Source organism: Terrapene carolina, unplaced genomic scaffold (assembly GCF_002925995.2).
Source record: "Terrapene carolina triunguis isolate 2854851 unplaced genomic scaffold, T_m_triunguis-2.0 Scaffold33911, whole genome shotgun sequence".
Lineage (NCBI taxonomy): Eukaryota > Metazoa > Chordata > Testudines > Emydidae > Terrapene > Terrapene triunguis.
The window spans coordinates 13,636,828-13,657,161 of record NW_020698262.1 but is presented as its reverse complement, the minus strand read 5'-3'; the positions used below and the strand labels follow the sequence as shown (position 1 = coordinate 13,657,161).

The window sequence follows — 20,334 nt, the reverse complement described above, 5'->3', positions numbered from 1 at the left end:
TGTAAAGGGAGCTGCTCCCCGTCCGCACAACCCCTGTGCATCCGGACCCCCTCGCCGAGCCTCACCCCTCCCGACAAGCCCCACTCCCCCTGCACCACCCCAACAAGCCACCCACACCTGGATCCCCACCCTACCTAGCCCCAACCAGCTGCACCTGGAGCCCCACCTCACTGAGCCCCACTCCTCCAGCATCTGGACACCCCACCCCCATTGATCCCCACACACCAAGACCCCCCTGATGAGCTCTATCTCCCCCCACACCCAGATCCCCACCACTGAGCCCAAACCACCTTCACCTGGACCCCCTGCAGAGACCCATTGCACCAGAGGGTGCCCCCCCCCCAAGCCCCTGTGCATCCAGATTCCCCACTGAGCCACCTGCCCAGTCCAGATTGCCCCACACAGAACCCTCTCAACCTACACCTGGATCCCCCCACCCACCCACACAGATCCTGCCTTGCTGAGCCTGCCTGTCCACACCTGGCGCACCTGGCATGGAGGGGCAGGGCCCTGGGGTGTTTCTGGGGCAGGCCATGTCCTTGTGCTGTGTCAGGGTTGGGTGCAGCCTCATCCCTCAATCCGTGTCCCATGGTGGGGGAGCTGCACAGTGATCTCCCACCTCTGTGCAGCCAGTGGCCTGTGCTCCCCTCTGCCACTTATTGATTTGACAAATACATTTTGCAGAATTTAAAAAAATTCTGTGCACACTATTTTTTTAAGCGCAGAATGCCCTCAGGAGTAACAGAGGCCTCAGTGCAGCCAAGCTGCCCTATCAGCCCTAGAGCCCCGAGGTACAGGAAGCTGAAGTTGATGGCTATGCAAACTAGAGGATTAAATGCTCTACATAAAATGTCACATGAAGCTGCACAGAACTCGGCTGCTGCCTTGCCTTCTCTGTGAAGACAGCTGGTCATTTAAAAATAAGAATGAGGCCTCGAGGCACGTGCACAGGGTGGCCAGGTTGACGTTACTAGAACTTCAGTTCTCTTCCCAGAGAGTCTGGAACTCACTCAGTTCCATGAGTGTCAGGGCTGTTTTACCTGCCCAGGAATTCAAAGTGTCAAGGATGTTTTAGGGACCAGATTTTTTTAAGAGCAAGATAGGTACCCAACTGCACATGCATTTTGTGCACCTAATTTGTGTGGGAAAATACCCATATTTGCTCATGCAAGCTTGAAAGCAGGAGCAGAACGGTCTCCATCCTATTCTAGACCATGGAGGCTTCCCCCCCTCCAAATAACTTTTCATTTATTGTAATTCCAGCCAAGTGTACTCTAGATCCGGCAGTGCTATTGTCCTTTACATTACACTGCAAGCGCCTCTGGTGCTTTTCTCCCCAGGCCTACTTCATCAGAGTCCTGAATACTCCACAACCCCTGCCAAAAACTGGTGCTTGCCAGAACACACCTCCCCTTTTCCAGACCTCTTTGGCTTGTCAGATTTGCTGCTTTTGCAGTCCGCAGCCAGCCAAGGAAACACATTCAGCCTGAAGTTAAATAACTAAATCTTTATTTTATATTTACAGTCCTTTTAATTAAATAAATAATTTTTTCCCAGAAATATAACATTTAAAGGGGGGGATGGGAATCTACCTACATACAGCTCCAAACCCAAGAGATAAAAATATACCTTAGACAGTAATAAAAAATACAGTGTGCATTCAAAGAGGGTTTGGTGCATACAGGACAGAAGAGACTCCACAGCACAGCTTTTTCCAAATCCACTACAATATACACTTGATCAAGTCAGTTACAAATACTATTTCAATTTGATGCAGTTTCCACTGGTCCCTGATGTATAAATCACTGGGGGTGGGGGGAGAAGAATGTCAGAACCTGCCCTGAACAAGCAGCAGGAACACTGGGGAGGGAGAACAGATAAAATGGCTATTTACAATCCAACATTAAGAGAAAAATTCTCTAATTGAAGTCACAGTGGAGAGCAGAGGCCGTTTTGCTCTAACACAGCATTACTACACTACTGCTTTCCTTGTGACATCACACATTCACTTTAAGACTTAATATTTTTTGACAATGGGGAAAAAAAGCCAGCCGTTCCCTGGATGGGGAGGTTTCAGGGGCTGGAAGAATTCACCTTGCAAAAGAGCAAAGAAACTGCCCAGGGCCTTAACCGCAGCCGCACTTCCCAGATTGCTACATGTTCGTTTTGCTCACTTCATCTTTCTGGGTTTGTTCATTTAATCCTCTGGTCTGGCTAGAAGTGTGGGAGGAGAATGGAGGAAGAGCTCCAGCTCCTGACCTTTCTCCATTACCAGCCCAAGTCACTAAAAGTCTGGTTAACTAATTACAAAACGTCAATTTCCTCACCTGTTTCTGGGAAGTGGGCCAGCAAAGTGCAAGAGAGGGAGCTTCAGGAGGGGATACTTCAATTAGGATGGGACATTCAGCCTAGCAAAACCCCCAGCCATACAGTGGAGGAGTGAGGCTACCCATCAGCCTGCTGCTTCTTCCTTTGCACAGGACACAGTTTAGGAGAGCACCCAAAATCAATGCTGTCAGCAAGGGGCTCCCTAAAGTTCCACCCCTGTGACCTGGAGTCCTTTGTCCAGATTGATCAAACACACGGACAATGAGAATTTATCCAGTTTAACTAAAACCTACTCTAACCCCCCCCCCCCCCCACATCTGGATGGCAGAGGTAAAAAGGTGTTAAAACCAGACAGACTGTCGCGCCAGAAGCTCCAGTTTTCTCTTTTAAATTATATAAAAGTATTTCCCCCCCAAGTGAGTTTGTGTCCTTCTATGTCCAGGGTCCCCGTGAAGTGAGAGGGGAGGGGAAGGAGGATCACCCAGCTGGGATGGCAAACAGAGCAGGAGGCAGAATCCGAACCTGGTGAGTGGAAGTATGAAGTCTGCAGCCAGAGCAGCAGGCCCTTGGGCAGGTTTCAGAAGTGATCATGTGGCAGGTGTAATCGCCATGGGGCATGAACCGTAATGCCTGCTTGACAGTCCCCTTTGCAGTCAGGATCTCACACCTTCCCCTCAGCCCTTAAACTTCACCCAGCCTTCTCCTGCACACCTGGCACTAGCCATTACTGCCAACCCATCAGGTACTCTGGAGTGACCTGGCTTGCCGGGGAGAGAACCACGTCCCCTTTGGCTTAGAGGGAGACCTTGTCACACTGCACTGATCAGAGGGGGAGTTGCCTGTGATCTACAGTATCCAAGAGTGGGGCTGTCGGGCAGCAGGGACTTTATACCTTCTCTGCCCCTAGCTGGGATGGTTCAAGGCACTTCGCTCCGAGTGAATGTCCTGTTTCTTTCATAGCAGAAGCTCACGTCCATGCTGTGACCAGTTTCCCACACAAAACCCCTTCCCAGGAAGGGCTCCTTAACCCAAACACTCTTTGTATATTTCTCCACTGACACCATTCGGTGAAGCTCACGGAAAGACGCTTGGCCTCCTCTGGTGAGGTTTGACAATTTCCTTCCCCACAGCCAGAGCAGCCCCAGCCCCCGCAGGAGGCAGCAGCGTCCAGGCTCTTGACAAAGCCAGGCGGTCGCACGTCTTGCAGACCACAAAGAGCCTGACGCGCTGTATAGAACCCAGCACAGCAACGGCCTTTTGTAGACACTGCAGCTGACAGAAAGTGTCCAAGTAGCTTATAGGCTAGTTTGTGCTTCTCTGGGCAGTAAGGTGCTGGTGGACGACCCACTGCAGGAGCGGTCCAGGGGGAGAGCAGGCTGGCTGCTGCTCCTCTCCACCGCTGCACTGATGGTGACCATCCTGTGCACGTCCTGCTCCCACTTGGCTCGGCTGCAGGGCCCCCAGAGCTTGTGCCCGATCTTCTGGAACTTGTGCCTGAAGTTCCTGTTGGTCCAGAAGTAGACAAAGCAGTTGAGGAAGCCACTGCCGCTAGGCAGCCACAGGGCCACAAACTCCAGCCACTCGTGAACTCGGTCCTTCGTGATTGCTGCAAGGAGGAGAGCACCAGGTGAGCATTCCCCACATTACACAGGGCTCTTCATGCCCAAGGGTGAGACCCTGTGGTCCTTCCCCACCCATTGCGGGCAGCCTCAGCACCACACCAACCCAGGATCACTAGTGTGATGCTCCCATTCTAGACCCTCACTTGCCCCAGCTGAGCCCACGACTCACCTGTAACATGGGCAGAGGTGAAGGGAAACCAAGTCTCCCAATTGCTGCACCAAGTGACTACAGGAAGGGGGAACGGTCAAGAGAAGGAATCCCTGGCCCTCGTATTAGGGGGCAAGATCTAGGTATTTACTGGCCCCCTTTTGCTGCAGCATCCCCATCCCCAAAAGCAATGCAAAGGATTCCCCACCCCTCGCCTCTCCCATGCAAGCACTCAAAGCCAGGCCACTTCAAGCGGGGCTCCCAACCACCCCTTGGTTTTGGGTCTTTTTTTCTTTTTTAAATGGCGCTATACCTATCTCATAGAACTAGAAGGGACCCCGAAAGGTCATCGAGTCCAGCCCCCTGCCTTCACTAGCAGGACCAAGTACTGATTTTGCCCCAGATCCCTAAGCGGCCCCTCAAGGATTGAACTCACAACCCTGGGTTGAGCCGGCCAATGCTCAAACCACTGAGCTATCCCTCCCCCAGGACAGGGCAAGTGCACCTAATAATAGGTGCCCCTCCCCAGCAGGGGCTGATCCTAGTATTGCCAGCCCCACAGGTTACACACACAAGTCAGATCCCCAAAGACATGAGGAGGTTGGCTTAAAAAGCTCAGAGATCCTAAAAGCATGGGCAGTTTTTGTTTGCGCCAACCTGGGCGTGACACAAACACACGCACACCCCCACACACCCGAGAGAGCTCCACTTAACCTCTTCCATCCTCATTGTGTAAGGGTCCCATTCCCTGCTCGCCAAGGGAGCCCAGCACCAACCCTGGGCATAGGCTTGTAAGAGTGTGGTACCCACCGCAGCTCATCCCGTTTCCATTACCTATACCCCATGTCTCTCCCACCCAGCTCATCCCACACCCACCATCTCCCTTCCCCTCCCTACTGTCCCCTACCCCATCCCATCCCCTTGCTCCCTGCCCCACTCCACTTTCCCCCATCCCCCAGCCCCACCCCACTGGCTCCCTCCCCCACCCCCACCCCACTGCCCCATCCCCCTGCCCCACTCCACTGCCTCCCTCCCCCAGCCCCAGCCCCCCTCCCATCCCCCTGCCCCTCTACTGCCTCTTCCTTCCTTCCTCCCCCTTCCCCACTGCCCCCTCCCCCCTCCTCCATCCCCACCGCCCTCTTCCCCATCCTACTGCCCCATCCCCCTGCCCCTCTACTGCCTCTTCCTTCCTTCCTCCTCCTTCCCCACTACCCCTCCCCCCTCCCCACCACCCTCTTCCCCATCCCATCCCCCTGCCCCACCCTACTGCTCCCCCCTTTCCCATATTCCCCCGCCGACTCTCACCGTTGTACAGGATGGTGGCCATGCAGGGCGCCCAGCACACGTAGAAGGCGACGACGACGGGCACTAGGACCCGGGAGGCGGCGTCCAGCTGCAGCAGGCGGAGCCGCCTCAGCCCCGCCCCTTGGCCGGGCGGCCCCGCCCCGTCGCCGCGCCGGCGCTGGGCGCGCGCCGCCTGCCAGAGGCGCAGGTTGGCGAAGGTGACGGTGGCCGCGGCGGGACAGAAGATGGCGGCGGCCAGCAGGCCGGCGTAGGCGGCGTTGGAGCCGTAGTCCGGCTCGCAGAGCAGCGCGGCGGCCGAGAAGCGCACGCGCAGGACGGCGGCGCGGCCGGGCAGGGCGACGGGCAGCAGCAGCAGGGCGGGGCCCAGCCAGGCGGCCGCCAGCAGCAGCGCGAGGCGGCGCCGGCCCAGCAGGCGCGCGTGGCGGAGCGGGAAGAAGACGGCGACGTAGCGCTCGAGCGAGACGCCGGCCAGCGAGTAGAGCGCGGCGCCGAAGACGCTGGCGTTGAGGAAGGCCGCGGCGCGGCAGTAGGGCTCGGGCGGGGCCCCGCGCGCCAGGCTGCCGTACAGGTTGAGCGGCACCACCAGCAGCGCCAGCGCCGCGTCGGCGGCCGCCAGCGAGAGCAGCGTGAGGCGGCTGCTGCGGCGCCAGCCCGCCACGGCCGAGGCGAGCACCGCCAGCACCGCCCCGTTGCTCACCATCACCAGCGCCCCCAGCGCGCAGATCAGGCCGATCTTCAGCCGCCGGCTGCCGCTCCGGGGGTCCCCGGGCCCCGCTTCCGGGGCACCCCCAGGCCGCGCCTCGCCCGCCGGCCGGGGCGCCCCGCTGCAGCCCCGCGAGCGGGAGGCGGGGACGCTGGCGAGCAGCAGCAGGAGGAGGAGCGGGAAGCGGGTTCCCATCCTGAGCATGCTCCCTCCCCGCCCGGGGGCCTAGCGCCCGGGGCCAGGCGTTATATAGCTGCCCGGGTGGGGGGCGGGGGAACTGGGCTCCCAGGGAAAGGTGGGCGCCGTCTGGAGCGGAGCGTGGGTAGAAATGGGACCCACCAGTATCCCAGGGGTGTCAGAGAGGGGCCACAGGGCGTCCTCGGAGCAAAGCGTAAGTCACCTGCAACTTTGGACAGGCTTCGTCTATTGCCCCGGCGGCCCAGCCCCCAAACATCGTCTCCAGCTGTCAGCTTTGACTGGAAGATTTAAAGGGGAACCCCACAAGGAAGGGAGCTTAGTACATACATGCACATCTTTAGATTAAAGTTTTCAACTAGCAATAATCACACCTCAGAATAACTTCATTGGTTATGATACTTCGAGAATTTTTCACTTGACCACAGCTCCTTCCTAAGCGAGGAATTCAGCCAGCCCTGTTCAACACTGAGTATGTGTCCTTGGAGTCATGCCTGTCTATGACACAGTCACTCCCTATTGTGCCATTAGCCATAAATAAAACACATCGCTGAAACTTGTGTTGACTGTTAAGTGTAAACAGTTTGCCTTTCTGGGGATTTCTCAGCATCATCCGGTTTTGTACAGATGGGGAAACTGAGGCACATATAGATTAAGAATGGGATTGTCAAAAATGCCGACATAGTTTATCAGCACAAGTCCCATTGAAAGTCAGCAGGACTAAGCCATACAGGCACTTTTGAAAATTCCTTTCCGTGTCATCTTCCGCGGGTCACACATTTAAGTGGCGGAGCTGGGAAGAGAACCCAAAGCCTGACCCCCATGCTTCCTCGCTGGTCATGTACTCTAACTTTGAGCTGATGAAATGAAAGTGTGATGCCCATCAAGCTATTTGCATTCTTGATGCTTTTCTTCAGTTAGACTATCTGATAGAGCAATCGGAGTTTCCAGGAATTTGCCCAGCTGCTACCAAGATGGCGGGTGAATTAAACTGAAGGCAGTGTTGCTTTCTTACAAGTGAAGATACTCAGGAACAGAAGAGGCAGCAGGAAATGGAGTGCTGATTTCTCACATGTGGGATAACAATAGGGATGAAATCAAGAATTTCTGCAGTTTGCTCTCTTTTGGGTCTTTATCCAAGTTGATTTAGCTAGGAAGCAATTGTGAGAGTGGAGTAACTGCTTCTTATCTCTGCACAAGATCCTTCCCTTTGGTATTTGAGGCAAAAACTGTTCAGTATCAATAGCAGCCGAAGGAAAGAATTTATTGGAGAAAAGCTCCCACTGAAGATTTGCCACCTCTCTTGACTGGAGCATTGAAGGCAGCTCCAATTGCTCTGAAGAGAGCACATCCATGGGCTTCCTTCACCCTGCTCTAGTAAGGCCCAGTACTCACTGAGCTGGTTCATCATCATCATGCCCCAACGTATCCCCTGTGGCGATGGATGTCTATGCAGAAAAACCCTGTTCATGTTCGTTGGTTTGACCAGTCTGCTCAACCAAGAGCTATGCTGGCAATGTGCCCGAAGCCCAAGGGCTATGTCTCTTATCTAAAACGGAACAGATTATAACCACCCTTGTCTTTTAGGGTACAGAGTTTAGAGACTAAAGGTCCCATCAGACAATATTACTGGGTCTGTATCAGCAAGAAGTCCTTCAGTTGATCTCAGTTACAGGCATGGTTCATAGAAAGCTGTTGTCTTATAGCCAGGATCTGGAACAGAATCAATGCTCTGAATTGTATCTTGAAGCGGATAGGAAGTCAGTTCTCCCTACCAGCCCAGGATGATTATGTGCATATGACTAACAGCAAGCAAATATGTTACGTGTTCTGCACCAGCTGAAGCTTCAGTAACCCCCAGTGCAGAGCACTTTGGAGCAGTCTCACATAGCAGAGACAAAGGCATGGATCATTGTGGTGGGGTCTGTATTAAAGAAGAAAAATCATAACCTCCTAGCCCAGTGCAAAATGCTAGTGTCCATCACCACTACCTCAGCTTCCATAGGCTGTTGGGAGTCCAAAAGAACCAGGAGACTATACATCCCACTGTTAAAAAGAGGCACTCTTGCTCGAGAGAGGGCAGATTGCACCCTCTCAGATTCACGTACTGCTTTCCCCTGTCACCTCTGCCTTTTCGGGTTGAATTTCAGACCATTTGTTGTGTGCAATGTTGTAGTTGTATTGGTCCCAGGTATTAGAGAGAGAGAAAGATTGGAGACAGTTTCCTGTCATACAAGTCCCTGTCCTGGTAAGAGACTAGGAAGCAGAGAAAATGCATTGTCTGCATCCATGAAAGAAGATGTAGAGCTGAGAGGCAGCACAGTCTAGTGGCTAGGACTTTGGATGGGGAGTCAGGAGGCCTGGGTTCTATTTCAATGGCTGCAGCAGACCTATTTTGTATGATCTTGGGCAAATAACTTACCCTGTTTCCCTTCCCACCCTTTGTCTAATTAGTTTGTAAGCTCTTTGAGCCAGGAACTCTCTCTTGCTATGTGCTGTGCCCAGAACAGCAGAGTTCTGGTCTTGACTGGGGCCTCTAGGCACTCTAGTGCAAATCAACCCTCTGATCCCGTATGAAGACACTACAATGCAAAGGGGAACGTGAGAACCTAGATGATATATGGATGGCACTGCAGCCCAGAATTTTACACACATTCCCCTGGTTGTCTGACAGTTTTCAAACGAGTTTTCCCGGGGAAAGGTACTCTAACTCCCCTACAAAGATTTTACCTTCTCTCCCCTTCAAACTGCTCACAGGAAGCACTGCCACTTGGGCTGTATCCCCTGGATATGTGACACAACCTGGGTGACTGCACTGAGAGAGGGCATGGATTTTTGCCTTGAGGATCCTTGGCACTGGGTGGAAGAGAACTGCTGTTTTAAGTCAAGCCGAAGTGTGTTGTGGGCTTGCTCCTATATCTGTTTGTTTTCTAACCCTTTGCCTGACTCGATGTGCTCTGATTTTCCAGACAGATGTGCCAGTGCCCATAAAATGCCAGTCATGTTTTGTAACAAACAAAGCTTGGAAAGAGTCCCTGCGTGGTTAATGTTTGGATGCTGAAATTGGTTGGTTATGTTGGCACAAGGAGTCTGTCAATTATCACCTCCGTGTGAATTTGCAGTTAGGATTCAGTGGAAATTAAACTGGACCAGATGCAGCCAAGAGAGCGCAACGCTGGGCGGGTTTCATTCCCAATGTTCTGGCTGCAGAATTGAAGATGCATTAAGTGATATTGAGACCAAGGGTAGGGTTCCTACAAATGACTGCCAGGCTGGTAGTGCTGCAGAAGGGCATGCCGCAGGAGGCAAACATTGAGCCTGGTTAGCCAAACAGGGTTGCTGAGTGGTCGGAAGTTCTGAATATGAACCGTCCTGGCCAGAGGATAGCTGGAGTGACAAGGCACGCGGGCACAGGGACAGGTGTAAGGACATGTATAGGAGGAAGGAAGGTCTTGTGGGTAAGGCAGGAAACCTGCTGTCAAGAGATTTGGATTTGGTTTCCTGCATTGATGCAGACTTCCTGCGTGATGAGGGGTAGGTCACGTAATCTCTCTCGCTTCTGATTCCCCAGCTGCAAAGGGAGAGTAAACCACCCCACTGAGAAGTTGTGGAGCTCAGCCAGTGTCTGTGAAGCTCTTTCAGATTCCCATATTACAGGTGCTAGAGAAGGGCAATGTATTATATTAAAGCCTTAAATGTTTAGTTCATCCTAGGGAGTGTCCCCTCCCCCCCATTACCAAATCCAGACATCATGGCCCGGTTGATTTCTTTGCCTGGAGGTTGCCCATCATGGGAAAGGATGGCTGATACGATGGAGCAGAGGGGGTATTCCCTGTTAGCAGCAGTGTGGGTTTGGGGCATTGTCAACCTTTCCATCTGAGGTGTTCCAAAAGCAGCTGAGCAGGGGGCTGCATGGTGTGTCCCTCTTCAATCCTGCTACTGGAAGGAGCATTTGGGTTGTCCTGTGAATTACCAGCCAGCAGGGTCCCACTAGGACCTATGGAGAGCTCTTTTATGGATGGGTGAGGGTATCAGTGGAGTAAACAAGAACAGAAGAAATGGAAAGCTCTCTAGAAATGAGTCTGAGAAGCTGCCGTTGACATGAACCAGCTAGAGATGGTGCCGAATATGTGGCCAAACATGTCCCATGCAGTCTTATTATCTCGGCTCCTTTGTTTGGGGTGCAGGAGAACCTGGGACAGTGGAGCTTTGGAACCAGACAGTCTGTACAACTGTGTTTGAGAAGCATGTATTCTTGGTGAGCATTGTCATTCCTTGTGCAATACTAACTGAGTAAGTAGTGTGGGGGCAGGAATTGCCTATTAAAAGGAACATGTCTGACAGCCCCAATTTATCAGGGATTTGTGGAGTGTGATCCATGCACTGATTATGATAGGCTACAATTCCCTGGCTGTTTGCTTTTCTCTCTAGCTTCTCTAGGCAGAGAGATTAGACTCATTATTTTGAAAAGGTGCTTTCATTAAAGTCTCTCTAAAGCTCGTTCCCTATAACATAAGAGATGTCTTTGAATCAGAGTCTTTCCTACTGAAGCACAATTGAACACAGCCTGAGAGCCTTGCTGTTCGGATATCATCAGCTTCCAATTCCACATCCACTTCCTTAGCTATGTCTCTGCAAAGACAGTCCTATTGTTTAAGTTCCTTCAAACACCTCCAATGGAAAAAATGGCTCTAGGCAAGTCTGAACTGAGAAAATTTCTCGGTTCACGGGGCTGGCACTTCGGAGGTGCAATTGCAGTGGGGGAGAGAGGTGCTCAGGACCCAGTACAGTTCAACAGGTGGGTACTGAAATAGGAATGTACGTGGCCTGTAGAAAAAGCTCCTCCTGTCCCCACCACCAGCTTCCAGGAGGGCTCACTTCTCCGCTCAATAACAAGAAGAAACCCCCCTGGAGGACCCTCTCTGTTCTGATTTGATGTAAAAGTTTCTCATGGTCTCTCTAGCAAAGGAATTCAGGGTAATGAGGCCGGTCCTCAGCCCTTGTCTAGACCATTCTGCATCAGTGATGAGTGCTCACTCGCTCTGCCTGGTTTGTTGATGGTGGTTATACCAGAAAGGATGTGGGCCGTGTCCCTGAGGGAGTCCCTGCTGCTCCCAATACCCTGTTGAAGTGCCCCAAAAATTTCTTTCAGACCAGCTCCAAAAATCTCCATAGCAAGTGTGGATTTCCACTTGCCTTAGGATGAAAAAAAAGCCATCTGTCCTTGTTCTGTAGAGCTAGAGTCCCCTGTGTGATGTGTGCTTGAAGTTTTCTGGGTCTGTCTGAACTGGGCCTCTGATCTAATGGGAGAAATGTTTCTTTTAAAGTCTAGCTGGATGATTTGTCTGGTTTTTGAACATTCATCGGCACAGCGGGTCCCTTTTATCCTGCTATCTAATTTGCTCGCCTTTTGGTTTACACGGCAGCAGCCAAAGGTTAAGTTGTCTATAATGAGTCAAGTTAGCACCTAGAAAATAGGCTCTCTAGTTCTAGTTTGTAAATATCTCTGTTTCTGATGCTGAATCCTTCTCCTTGGGGGCAAATTGGGTCACAGGAGACTTAAATTGTAGGAATAATCCTTATTAGTTGTGCAGCTAGATCCTTGTGTTGTGGTTATCAGCTGGAAAGTGACTATAAAAATGACATTAAAGGATTCCATGCTGAGACTGCCTTAATAGCAGCCAGGACCGATCTGCTCACATTACAGAGCAAACTTGCCACGGGATCCCCAAATGAATCTGGGTTCCTTCTGACTCGGGCCTGTCACTGGCAATAGAGTCCACCGTCAGTGGAGTTGGCAGATGAGCAGGCATGCGGGGAGTTAACCAATAAGCAAGAAGAGGCGGCTTTTACATGGACACTTTTCTTAGCGTCATTGCCCTTTAACACAACCAGGAGTAAGAACTGTATGGGAGAGGGTCCAGAATGTCCCTTTTCCACTGTTGGGTTGACCTCAGGGGAATCTGCCTCCACTTAAAAACTTCCTTGAGAGGAGGTGAGGTTGCGATGCTGTCCCCACTCAACTATGGAGCACCCGTGGGAGCAAAGCATTTCTAGTGAAGAGGCACGAGACAGATGGAGAAACCGAGGGAGGGCTCTGACTCTGGAATTGCAAACTCAGCTCAACTGAATGAGACTTTCTTGGCACGACAAGCAGGGCAAGTGTTGCCAAAATGTAAAAAGAGTTGGTCCCCTCGCATCTCTGGCAGAGAGGCACGATCCACCCAGGACAGAGCTATAGATTGTGTTGGGGTTTGGTCCCATGTCCATTACTGATCCCGGGGCAGGTAGCTCTATCATGTGATGCTGACCGTCTCTGCGTCTTTTGCCTTTTGTTCCAGGTCAGGCACAGTGTTTTCTCATTGCTGTTTGATGAGACATCTCTCACAATGTCTAATAATTAGAGGCAGTCCCTCCTCGCATTCCCGTATGTGTGCAGTCAGAGCACTACGCTGAATGAGGACTTGGAGCAGGTTCCACCACAAGAGAGTTAGCTGGTCTAGCATCTGAATGCTGCCCTTGAGGTGAAATCCACCAGTCACATTTCAGGGTTGACCATGTGTGTCTTTTGAAACTCTGCCTTGCTGAGAGTTATTGATGATTAATAAGCGCCAGGGTGAAGAGTTTTCATGGAGATCCTGCAAAGCCAGGGATCCATCCGTAATACGCTGCTTTCAGCACCAGACCTCTCAGATGTATCAAAGCTGGAAATGGTTCATTAGTGTTTCCCTTCTCAGCCCACCAAAGCACATGCCTGCATGTATTTGCACCTGAGAGTTTTATCCATTTATCTAGGTTAGATAAATGTCTATCAGGGATGGTCTAGACAGTATTTGGTCCTGCCATGAGGGCAGGGGACTGGACTCGATGACCTCTCGAGGTCCCTTCCAGTCCTAGAATCTATGAATCCTCACCTCTATTATGTATAAGATCTTCCCTTAACTGGGAGGTCAAGCCCCAGCAGTTTATAAATGAAAAATAATAAATCCAGATTTGGTTAAAGGTTGAATTGGTTGCTTTTTAATGGTCAGGCTTCCTCCCTGCCTGAATGGTGATAGCCTGGGTTTACTTTAAAACGGACCCTGTGGATGCTCAGGAGGTGTGTGTACAATAAAACAGATGCAGGATTAGTGTCCAATATTTGAGATCCACCCACACACCCAGGAACTGAGGCCTCCTCCAGCACAGCTCACGGGGCCCCCTACTCAGAAGAAAGAGGGGCTCTGTCACTGGAGGATTTCCCAGATCCACTGGGATACAAGATGCAGCGCTGAACATCTGTCCCTTGAACTAGCCTGCTCCCAACCTCCTCCCATTTAAACTGGGAGCTGTTTGCTCAGTTGCTTCAAGGTGAGTCCATGTGTGTGTGCGGAAGGGAAAAGGACTTTCCATGTGGGTCCTGAATGCAGACAAAAGCAGGTACCCTCTGGGGGCTGGAATGGAGCAGGAGGCCAGGGAGGGCAAATGAGGGGACCTAGAGGACAGCCCCCTGCTCCCCCAGCTAATGGAACGCAGCCCTGGAGCTCACATTGGAGTGGATGGGGGGTCGGTAGCAGCCTGATGTTGCTGCTTGGAAGCAGCAGGTGGCAGCCGAACGACACGGCCGGCTTTCGAGCGCTCTATTGATATCTGTCTGTGGCTGGTGAGTGGAGAGCGATGGAGTCCGGCAGCCAGCCATGGCCAAGGCCGGGCACATGGGAGCAGCCCGAGCCCTGTGCCCTGCAGGGAGCTGGCCTGGCCTAGCCCAGGAGCTGCTCTTGGGAGCCCTGCCATGTGGACCAGCCATGCCCACCTCCAGCAGCTGGGAATACCTAGAAAGCTCAGGGCCTCTCCTGGGGCTGGCAGGGATTTGTGGCTGCTCCCTGGTCAGTGGGGTGCCAGTCAGGCAGCATAACGCTCCGGTAGCCCTTGTCCTCACACCTGCTCCTGAGTGTGATTCCCATCTTCCCCAAGAGGTCCGGGCCAGTCCAGCCACTCCCTGCCTGAAGCTGGCTGCACGTAATTCTCTCCCAGGCTCGATTCTCTCGCCAAGCCATCGGCTTCCAAATGTCACAGGCCCACCTGCGTTAACGTCTGCTCTTCCAGCCCTGTGCGGCCCGGGGCTGGGGCCCAACTGCTCTCCACTGTCTCCCTGTCCCTTTCTGGTAGCCTGGCTTCCTGCCCCTCCTTCATTCCTTGGCTGCAGCCCTTGCAATCTGTGCACCCCCTGCTTCATCGCTATGCTTCGTTCTGCCCTGCCCTCGCCTCTGTTCCTGTGGCTGAGGGCAAGGCTGGGAACTGCGCCCTGTCTCTGATTGGGGAACGAATGGGCAGGGGCGCCCTCCCGGCAGGTGAAGCACCAGCTGTTAAATGGGGCGATGATCCAATCACACCCCATCTGGAACCACAGTGACCCCCAAGTTCTGGGGTCCCTGGGAAGTACCTCCTGCCCTGCAGGGGGCTGAGATTTCAGGGGGAATAGAAGGGGGGAACCAGAGGGAAATGGCACGGGGAGGCACAGGATACAAGGGAAGCCAAGCAGCTCCCAGTGCAGTAGGGTGCCCCCCTGCTGGCCCCATCTGTCTGTGACATTCACTGGCTCCCACTGGGTGTGTGTGCTGGGCTGGCCCTGCTGGGGCTGGGGTGCTGGAGCCCCATTGGGGGCAGGGCTGAGACAGCTCCCCCTTGGGGGTTGGTGCTGGTTCTTCATTGGGAGGTGGGGTTGGTTTCCCATAGAGGGGAGAATGGGGCTGATTCCCAGTGGAGGGCTGGGAGCTGCTTACCGCACTGCTCCCAGCCCAGGGAATAAGGGACAGAGATGGGCCCAGAACCGGTGACCTGGCCCGGTTTCCTTCCATGGTGCTCCCTCCTGCCTGCAGCCTGTGGTTTTGCAGGGGGTGAGGGAGTCCTCCACTGGGGATAGGCCAGATGCTAACACCCACCCTACTGCACACATCTGACCCTTCCCCCCAGAACATGGCCCAGACACTTCCTGCCTTTTCTGCTACATTTTGTTTTGCAAACCCTGCAATTGCAGCAATTTGACAGAAATCATTCCTGTTTGTTCGGAGCGGCTCAGCCCCCAGACGTGGGGCTGATTACTTGCTGCAATCGCTTTCTGGTGAGCGCCTTAATTACGGGCCTGCCAGTCAGCTGTGCAGCGAACGCAGCCTGCCCCGCGGGGCACCAGCGAGTGGGCTGGCCTGAGCCTGCACTTCCCTCCCACGCTAGCCAGCAGCCAGCGCTCGGCACCGTCCTCCTACCCTGCCAGGCACCGGGGCGCCTGCTCCCACTCTGCCAGACCTCCCAGCCCCCAGCCGCTGGGGATGGCACAGCTGCTTGGGAGATGGTCTGAGTGTGGAGCCCTGGGCGTGGTGTGAACGTGAGAGCCCCTGCAGTGCCTGCCACTCACTCGGCCCTGCCGGCCCATGCCCCTGTCCTGCCGAATCCCCCCCCGCGCTCCCAGCACTCGCGCCTGACCCCAGGGGCATGCAGGGGGTGGGCGGAGCGACTGGAAGGGAGAAGAGACCCCCAGCTTGGAGTAAATTGCTGAACATCTCACAGGGCTTCCCAGGCTGAGAACAGCTGCACTCCCCCCCAGCTGAGTGTCCAGCGAGAGGCCCCTGGGGCAGTGAGCGCCACACTGCTGGGTGGAGAGGTGGGTGATGGGACCTGCACCCTGCCAGCTCTCAGGGCAGTGGGCCCTGGGTCAGAGCCCCTGTCTCTCGGGCTGCCAGTGCTGGGGGCTCAGTGCTTTCCCTGCCACAGTGGGATAGGTTCCTCGTCTCCTGGGGACTAGGTTGCACCTCCTCTAGAGCAGCCCTGATTGCCTCCCTCCAGGAGCCTAGCGGTGGCCTGGGTGCACCTCCTCCTACCTGGGACACTGTCTCTGGTGGGGTGTGTGCTGGCTGTGGAGACAGCGCTGGGGGTGGGGGGTGGGTGAGGGCCCCATGCAGGGCCGGCTCAGCGCAGACACAAGTGCTGCCCACTGGGGACCCTGAGACCATGGGCGCTGGCTCCGTTCCCAGGAGCAGGTGCTGCTCACTGCCGGCTCGGCCCTGGCATGGATATTTGATAGGCAGCTTTGTGGCTCTGCTGGGTGCTTCCCCGTCATCTTTTATTCCTGGTTCCCTGCGGCGCTTGCCCTCCGGCAGTGCCTCCTAAACGCCGGCACATTTGTTCAACCAAATATTGCATGAGTCTCGGCGAGGCTCAGACAGAGCATTTACCGCCCCCTGCCTCCCACTGCTGCACTGATTGCTGAGCGCACTGACATCCTGCTCAGCGGCATTGCCCTGCCTCCGCTCAGCCAGCTCCCAGCCGGGGCGTCGCTCTCCTGGCTGGGTCTGAAATACGCAGGGGCTGCAGGGCAGGCTACAGGCCCAGGCCCAACACGTACCTTCCCCCAGGGCTCTGCCCACGCTCAGCAGCGTTGGGTGGGGCGAGCTCCCGGAGGAGCACTGCAGTCTGAGTCCCCGCTGAAGGCCGACCCAGAGGGGCTGTGCTGCCAGAGGTGCCATCCCTGGCAGTGCCCAGAGGACCTGTGGCACTTCCTGCAGCTGTGGGGGTGTTAGTGCTGCCCCCAGGTCAAGCGATTCCACTCCGCCGCCCTCTGCTCACTGGCAGTCTCGGCACGGGGCCAGCTCAGGGGCTGCACCCCACGGGGCTGCATTCGAGCCCGGGGTCGGGGGAGGCAATCTGCTTGGATTCCGGTTTGTAAAGCTCTCGGGGGCCTCTCTCAATACAAAAGGACTGTCAGGCCCTGCTCCCGGGCTGTCTCGGGGTGCAAGGCACAGCTGGTGCATGCACAGTCCAGGGAAAGGTGTGCCCTGAGGGGTAGGTCAGGGGCCCAACATTACCGGGGTGCGTGTGCAAATAAGTGCAGCCTGTGACTCAGCCCCCAGCCACTGGCACACTTGGAACATGCACACACATGCATATGAGCATCTGACTCCAGTGTGAAATGCTTTGTACTGTCACAGTCCGTGCCCCCCCCCCCCCCCCCCCCCCCCCCCTCCCCCCCCGGCAGCCACCCACTCCCATGGCCATCCTGACACACATGCCCTCATTTCCCTCCAGTCGCTCTGCAGCCACAGGAAGACAGCCCATTAAAAAAAGATGGCTGTTAAATGCAGGCAAAGTGAATAATTAACCCAGCGAGTGAATTAAACATCCTGGTTATTTATTGAGGCTGCAGCCTGCAAAGTGCTTGGGCTGGGGCCCCGGGGAGCCGGCCCGAGTGGCAGGCGAGGCCATCTCTCTGCACCGCCCTCCGGCTGAGAAGTGGCAGCCGGTCCCTAGGACGGTACAGCTGCACCTCCCTAGCCTGTGGCTCTGCCTCGCGTCTCCCCACAGCAGCTCACCCAGTCCAGCCCCCTGCCTCCATGGTGGGCATGCCTGCTGGCGCTATTGCTGGCAAGGGGTCAGACCTGCCAGCTGCATGCAGGGTGTGTGGGGGCAGGCTGGGTAGCCTCAGAATAGTGCTGCCTAGGGCCCTGCGCTGTACCACAACAGAGGTGTCCCGAGCCTCTGTTTGCCAGAAACTGGGAATGGGCGACGGGATGGATCACTTGATGATTCCCTGTTCTGTTCATTTTCTCTGGGCTGGGGCACCTGGCATTGGCCACTGTCGGAAGACAGGATCCTGGGCTGGATGGACCTTTGGTCTGACCCAGTCTGGCCGTTCTTATGCTCCAGCCCTAGCTGGAGGTCACTGGGTACGGGCTCCTGCGTTGTGTGTTCGAGGCCAGGCCCAGCTCCCAGTGACAGGACGAGGGGTAGCAGCCGTAGCTCTCCTCACCAGGCTCCTGCTGACCTGGAACTGCCAAGCCCCACAGACCTCTTCCAAAGGTCAGTGCTGCCTCCTTCAGCCCAGCCTGTGCAGCCCGGGGCTGGCTCGCCCCTCTCCCTGTGAGCCCGTTGGGCCTGGCCAAGCGCCGGGGCCACGGGAGGGGTTGGCCTGCTGGAGAGGGATTTATCCAGCCTGGCGAGTGAGCGCGTCTTCCCTGGGGCCTCAGTGCCCAGATCACAGCCACTCCCAGGCCCTCTGAGCTGACGCCCACCCTGGGACAGGGTGCGGGGAAGGAGGCTGAGCCCCAGCGAGCGGGCGGGAGAGATGTTCCTGCTCCGCTCTCGCCCGCGCGGCTCTAACGACTCTCTGCAAGGCGCTGTGATTAGCGACACTCAGTCTCTCCAAACCCAGCTGTCTGGCACGCCTGCCGGCCCTCGCAGGCTGCTGCACAGGGAGCCCTGACTCGGCTCGCGCTCCCCACAGCTTTCTGCCCCCGGGGGACGGTTGGCGGGCGATGCCCTGGCTGGGGCAGCTGCTCTGCCAGCCATGCCCCCACATGGGGGGGCCAGCTTTAGCAGGCAGCCCCATTGCCCTCACGCCCGGCTGCTCCCCCCCAGGTATCCCAGCGCTGGGGATGGAATCTCTCGGCCCTGCAGGCACAGGGCTGGCCCCCAGATTAGCTCCCCAGTTTCTCCCCGCTGGAGCCCCTCACCCGCTGCTGCTCCCCACGCTCCCCTCTGCACCTGGAGCCTTTGGTGCTACATGCTGGGAGCACCACAGTCTGGGCTGGTGCCATGCGCTCCCCTGGTGACGGGGTGAAGGTTATTAGCAGGAAGCTGCTCTGTGGCCTGAGCCAGATCCATTTAGCATTGATTTTCCACTTGCCCCTAATCAGATCTTGGCATGAGCTGGCGACAGCGTGAGAGCCGCCCCCAGAGGCCGCTGGTACTGCGGGCAGGAGTGCACGGGCTGGCCATGCTGGAACCCGGCTCCCCGTGAGCTCTGTGCCATGGGACGATAGCTGTCAGCTCAGCCCCATTGCTCTGCCCCAGCCTAGCGTCCCCAGGGCAGCGTGGGCATGGGCAGCTCGCCCTGTCAGTGCCTGGGCTGCAGCTGTTTGGTGGGTAAATTGGGGGCCCTCAGCTACCCGGGCTGGGGAGCTGGGCCCTGTCTCTGGGCCCTCCCCAGGCTGGGGACTGAGGGCTGCAGCTGGCTGGCTGGGCCTGGTCTTTGCAGTGACTCTGCCCAGGGGCTGAGGCCAGCGGCTGTGTCTGAGGCTCTGCCTGTGCCAGACACTTTGCCCGCCCGGCAATCCCTGACTCCCAGCAGCCCACGGCAGATCTAGGGCATGAGCACATGGGAGCCCAGGGCCGGACTAGCAGAGGGGCTGCAGGTCGGGGTTGAGGGGCATCAGCAGAGATGGTGGTTGGGGAGTCCAAGGCCGGGCTAGCAGGAGGGGCCAGGGGGCAGGCCTCAGGGGTACTGGCAGAGCTGGGAGGGGGGGAAGCTTGCACAGCTGCAAGCAGGGGCCCTAACTGAGCTCACCAGGGTGGGGTGCACCCCTGCTCCGTTACAGGGCATCAAACAGAACACATTGTGTGGCAGTAGTGAGAGCAGCGGGCCGGGAGTCAGGACGCCTGGGTTCTTAGGCCCAGCTCTGCTCCTGACTCAGTGTGTGACCTTAGGTAGATCCTGTCCCTGTCTATATCTCAGTTTCCCCAAGCTGTGAAAGGGGATAAGAACACTGCCCTGCCTCCCAGGGGGCGGTGAGATCCTGGAGGCCAGGTGCTATTGCAGGGCAAAGCCCCACTATTACGATTTTTATCGGGGTGGGAGGAAGGGAGGGCTCCTCCTGGCAGAGGGTGGGGAAGGGAGAGAGCTGCCTCAGGGCAGGGAGGAGAGAGCTCAGGCCTCTCTCTGGAGATGCAAGTGACTCTGGTGTGGACTGGCCTCGGAGGGAATCTCCGGTTCCTTCCTGGCCTGGGAGCGGCTCCTCCCCAGCGCCGGCTCCGTTGAGGGGATCAGAGGGACAGGCTCCAGCGTGAAATTCATCAGGCACGGGGTTACTATGGCAACGTCTATTATCCCTCGTTATAGGGAGATGAATCAGGAGCTATAAATACGCGGATTGATCCGGGGAGCCAGAGGCGCCGCGTACCACTTGTTTGTGGTGAAATTAATTACAGGGCTTGCAATGTGCAGGTGCCATTTCCCTCTGCCTTCAGCAAAATGGATAGACAGGTGGATGCAGGGTGCATATGGG

At 55.7% G+C, this 20,334-nt stretch overlaps 1 protein-coding gene and 1 pseudogene across 1 annotated transcript; both read right to left on the bottom strand.

Moving 5' to 3' along the window:
* Nucleotides 1-3,267: 3,267 nt before the first annotated feature.
* LOC113409604 (D(4) dopamine receptor-like) lies at nucleotides 3,268-6,301 on the bottom strand. The gene is made up of 2 exons (XM_026663726.1): nucleotides 5,404-6,301; nucleotides 3,268-3,934 (listed from the first exon to the last, which is right to left on the bottom strand). The coding sequence occupies exons 1-2, from the start codon at nucleotides 6,299-6,301 to the stop codon at nucleotides 3,624-3,626; spliced, it is 1,209 nt and encodes a 402-aa protein (XP_026519511.1). The 3' UTR covers nucleotides 3,268-3,623.
* Nucleotides 6,302-6,640: 339 nt separating this feature from the next.
* On the bottom strand, nucleotides 6,641-6,704 carry LOC113409658 (annotated as a pseudogene).
* Nucleotides 6,705-20,334: the final 13,630 nt, after the last annotated feature.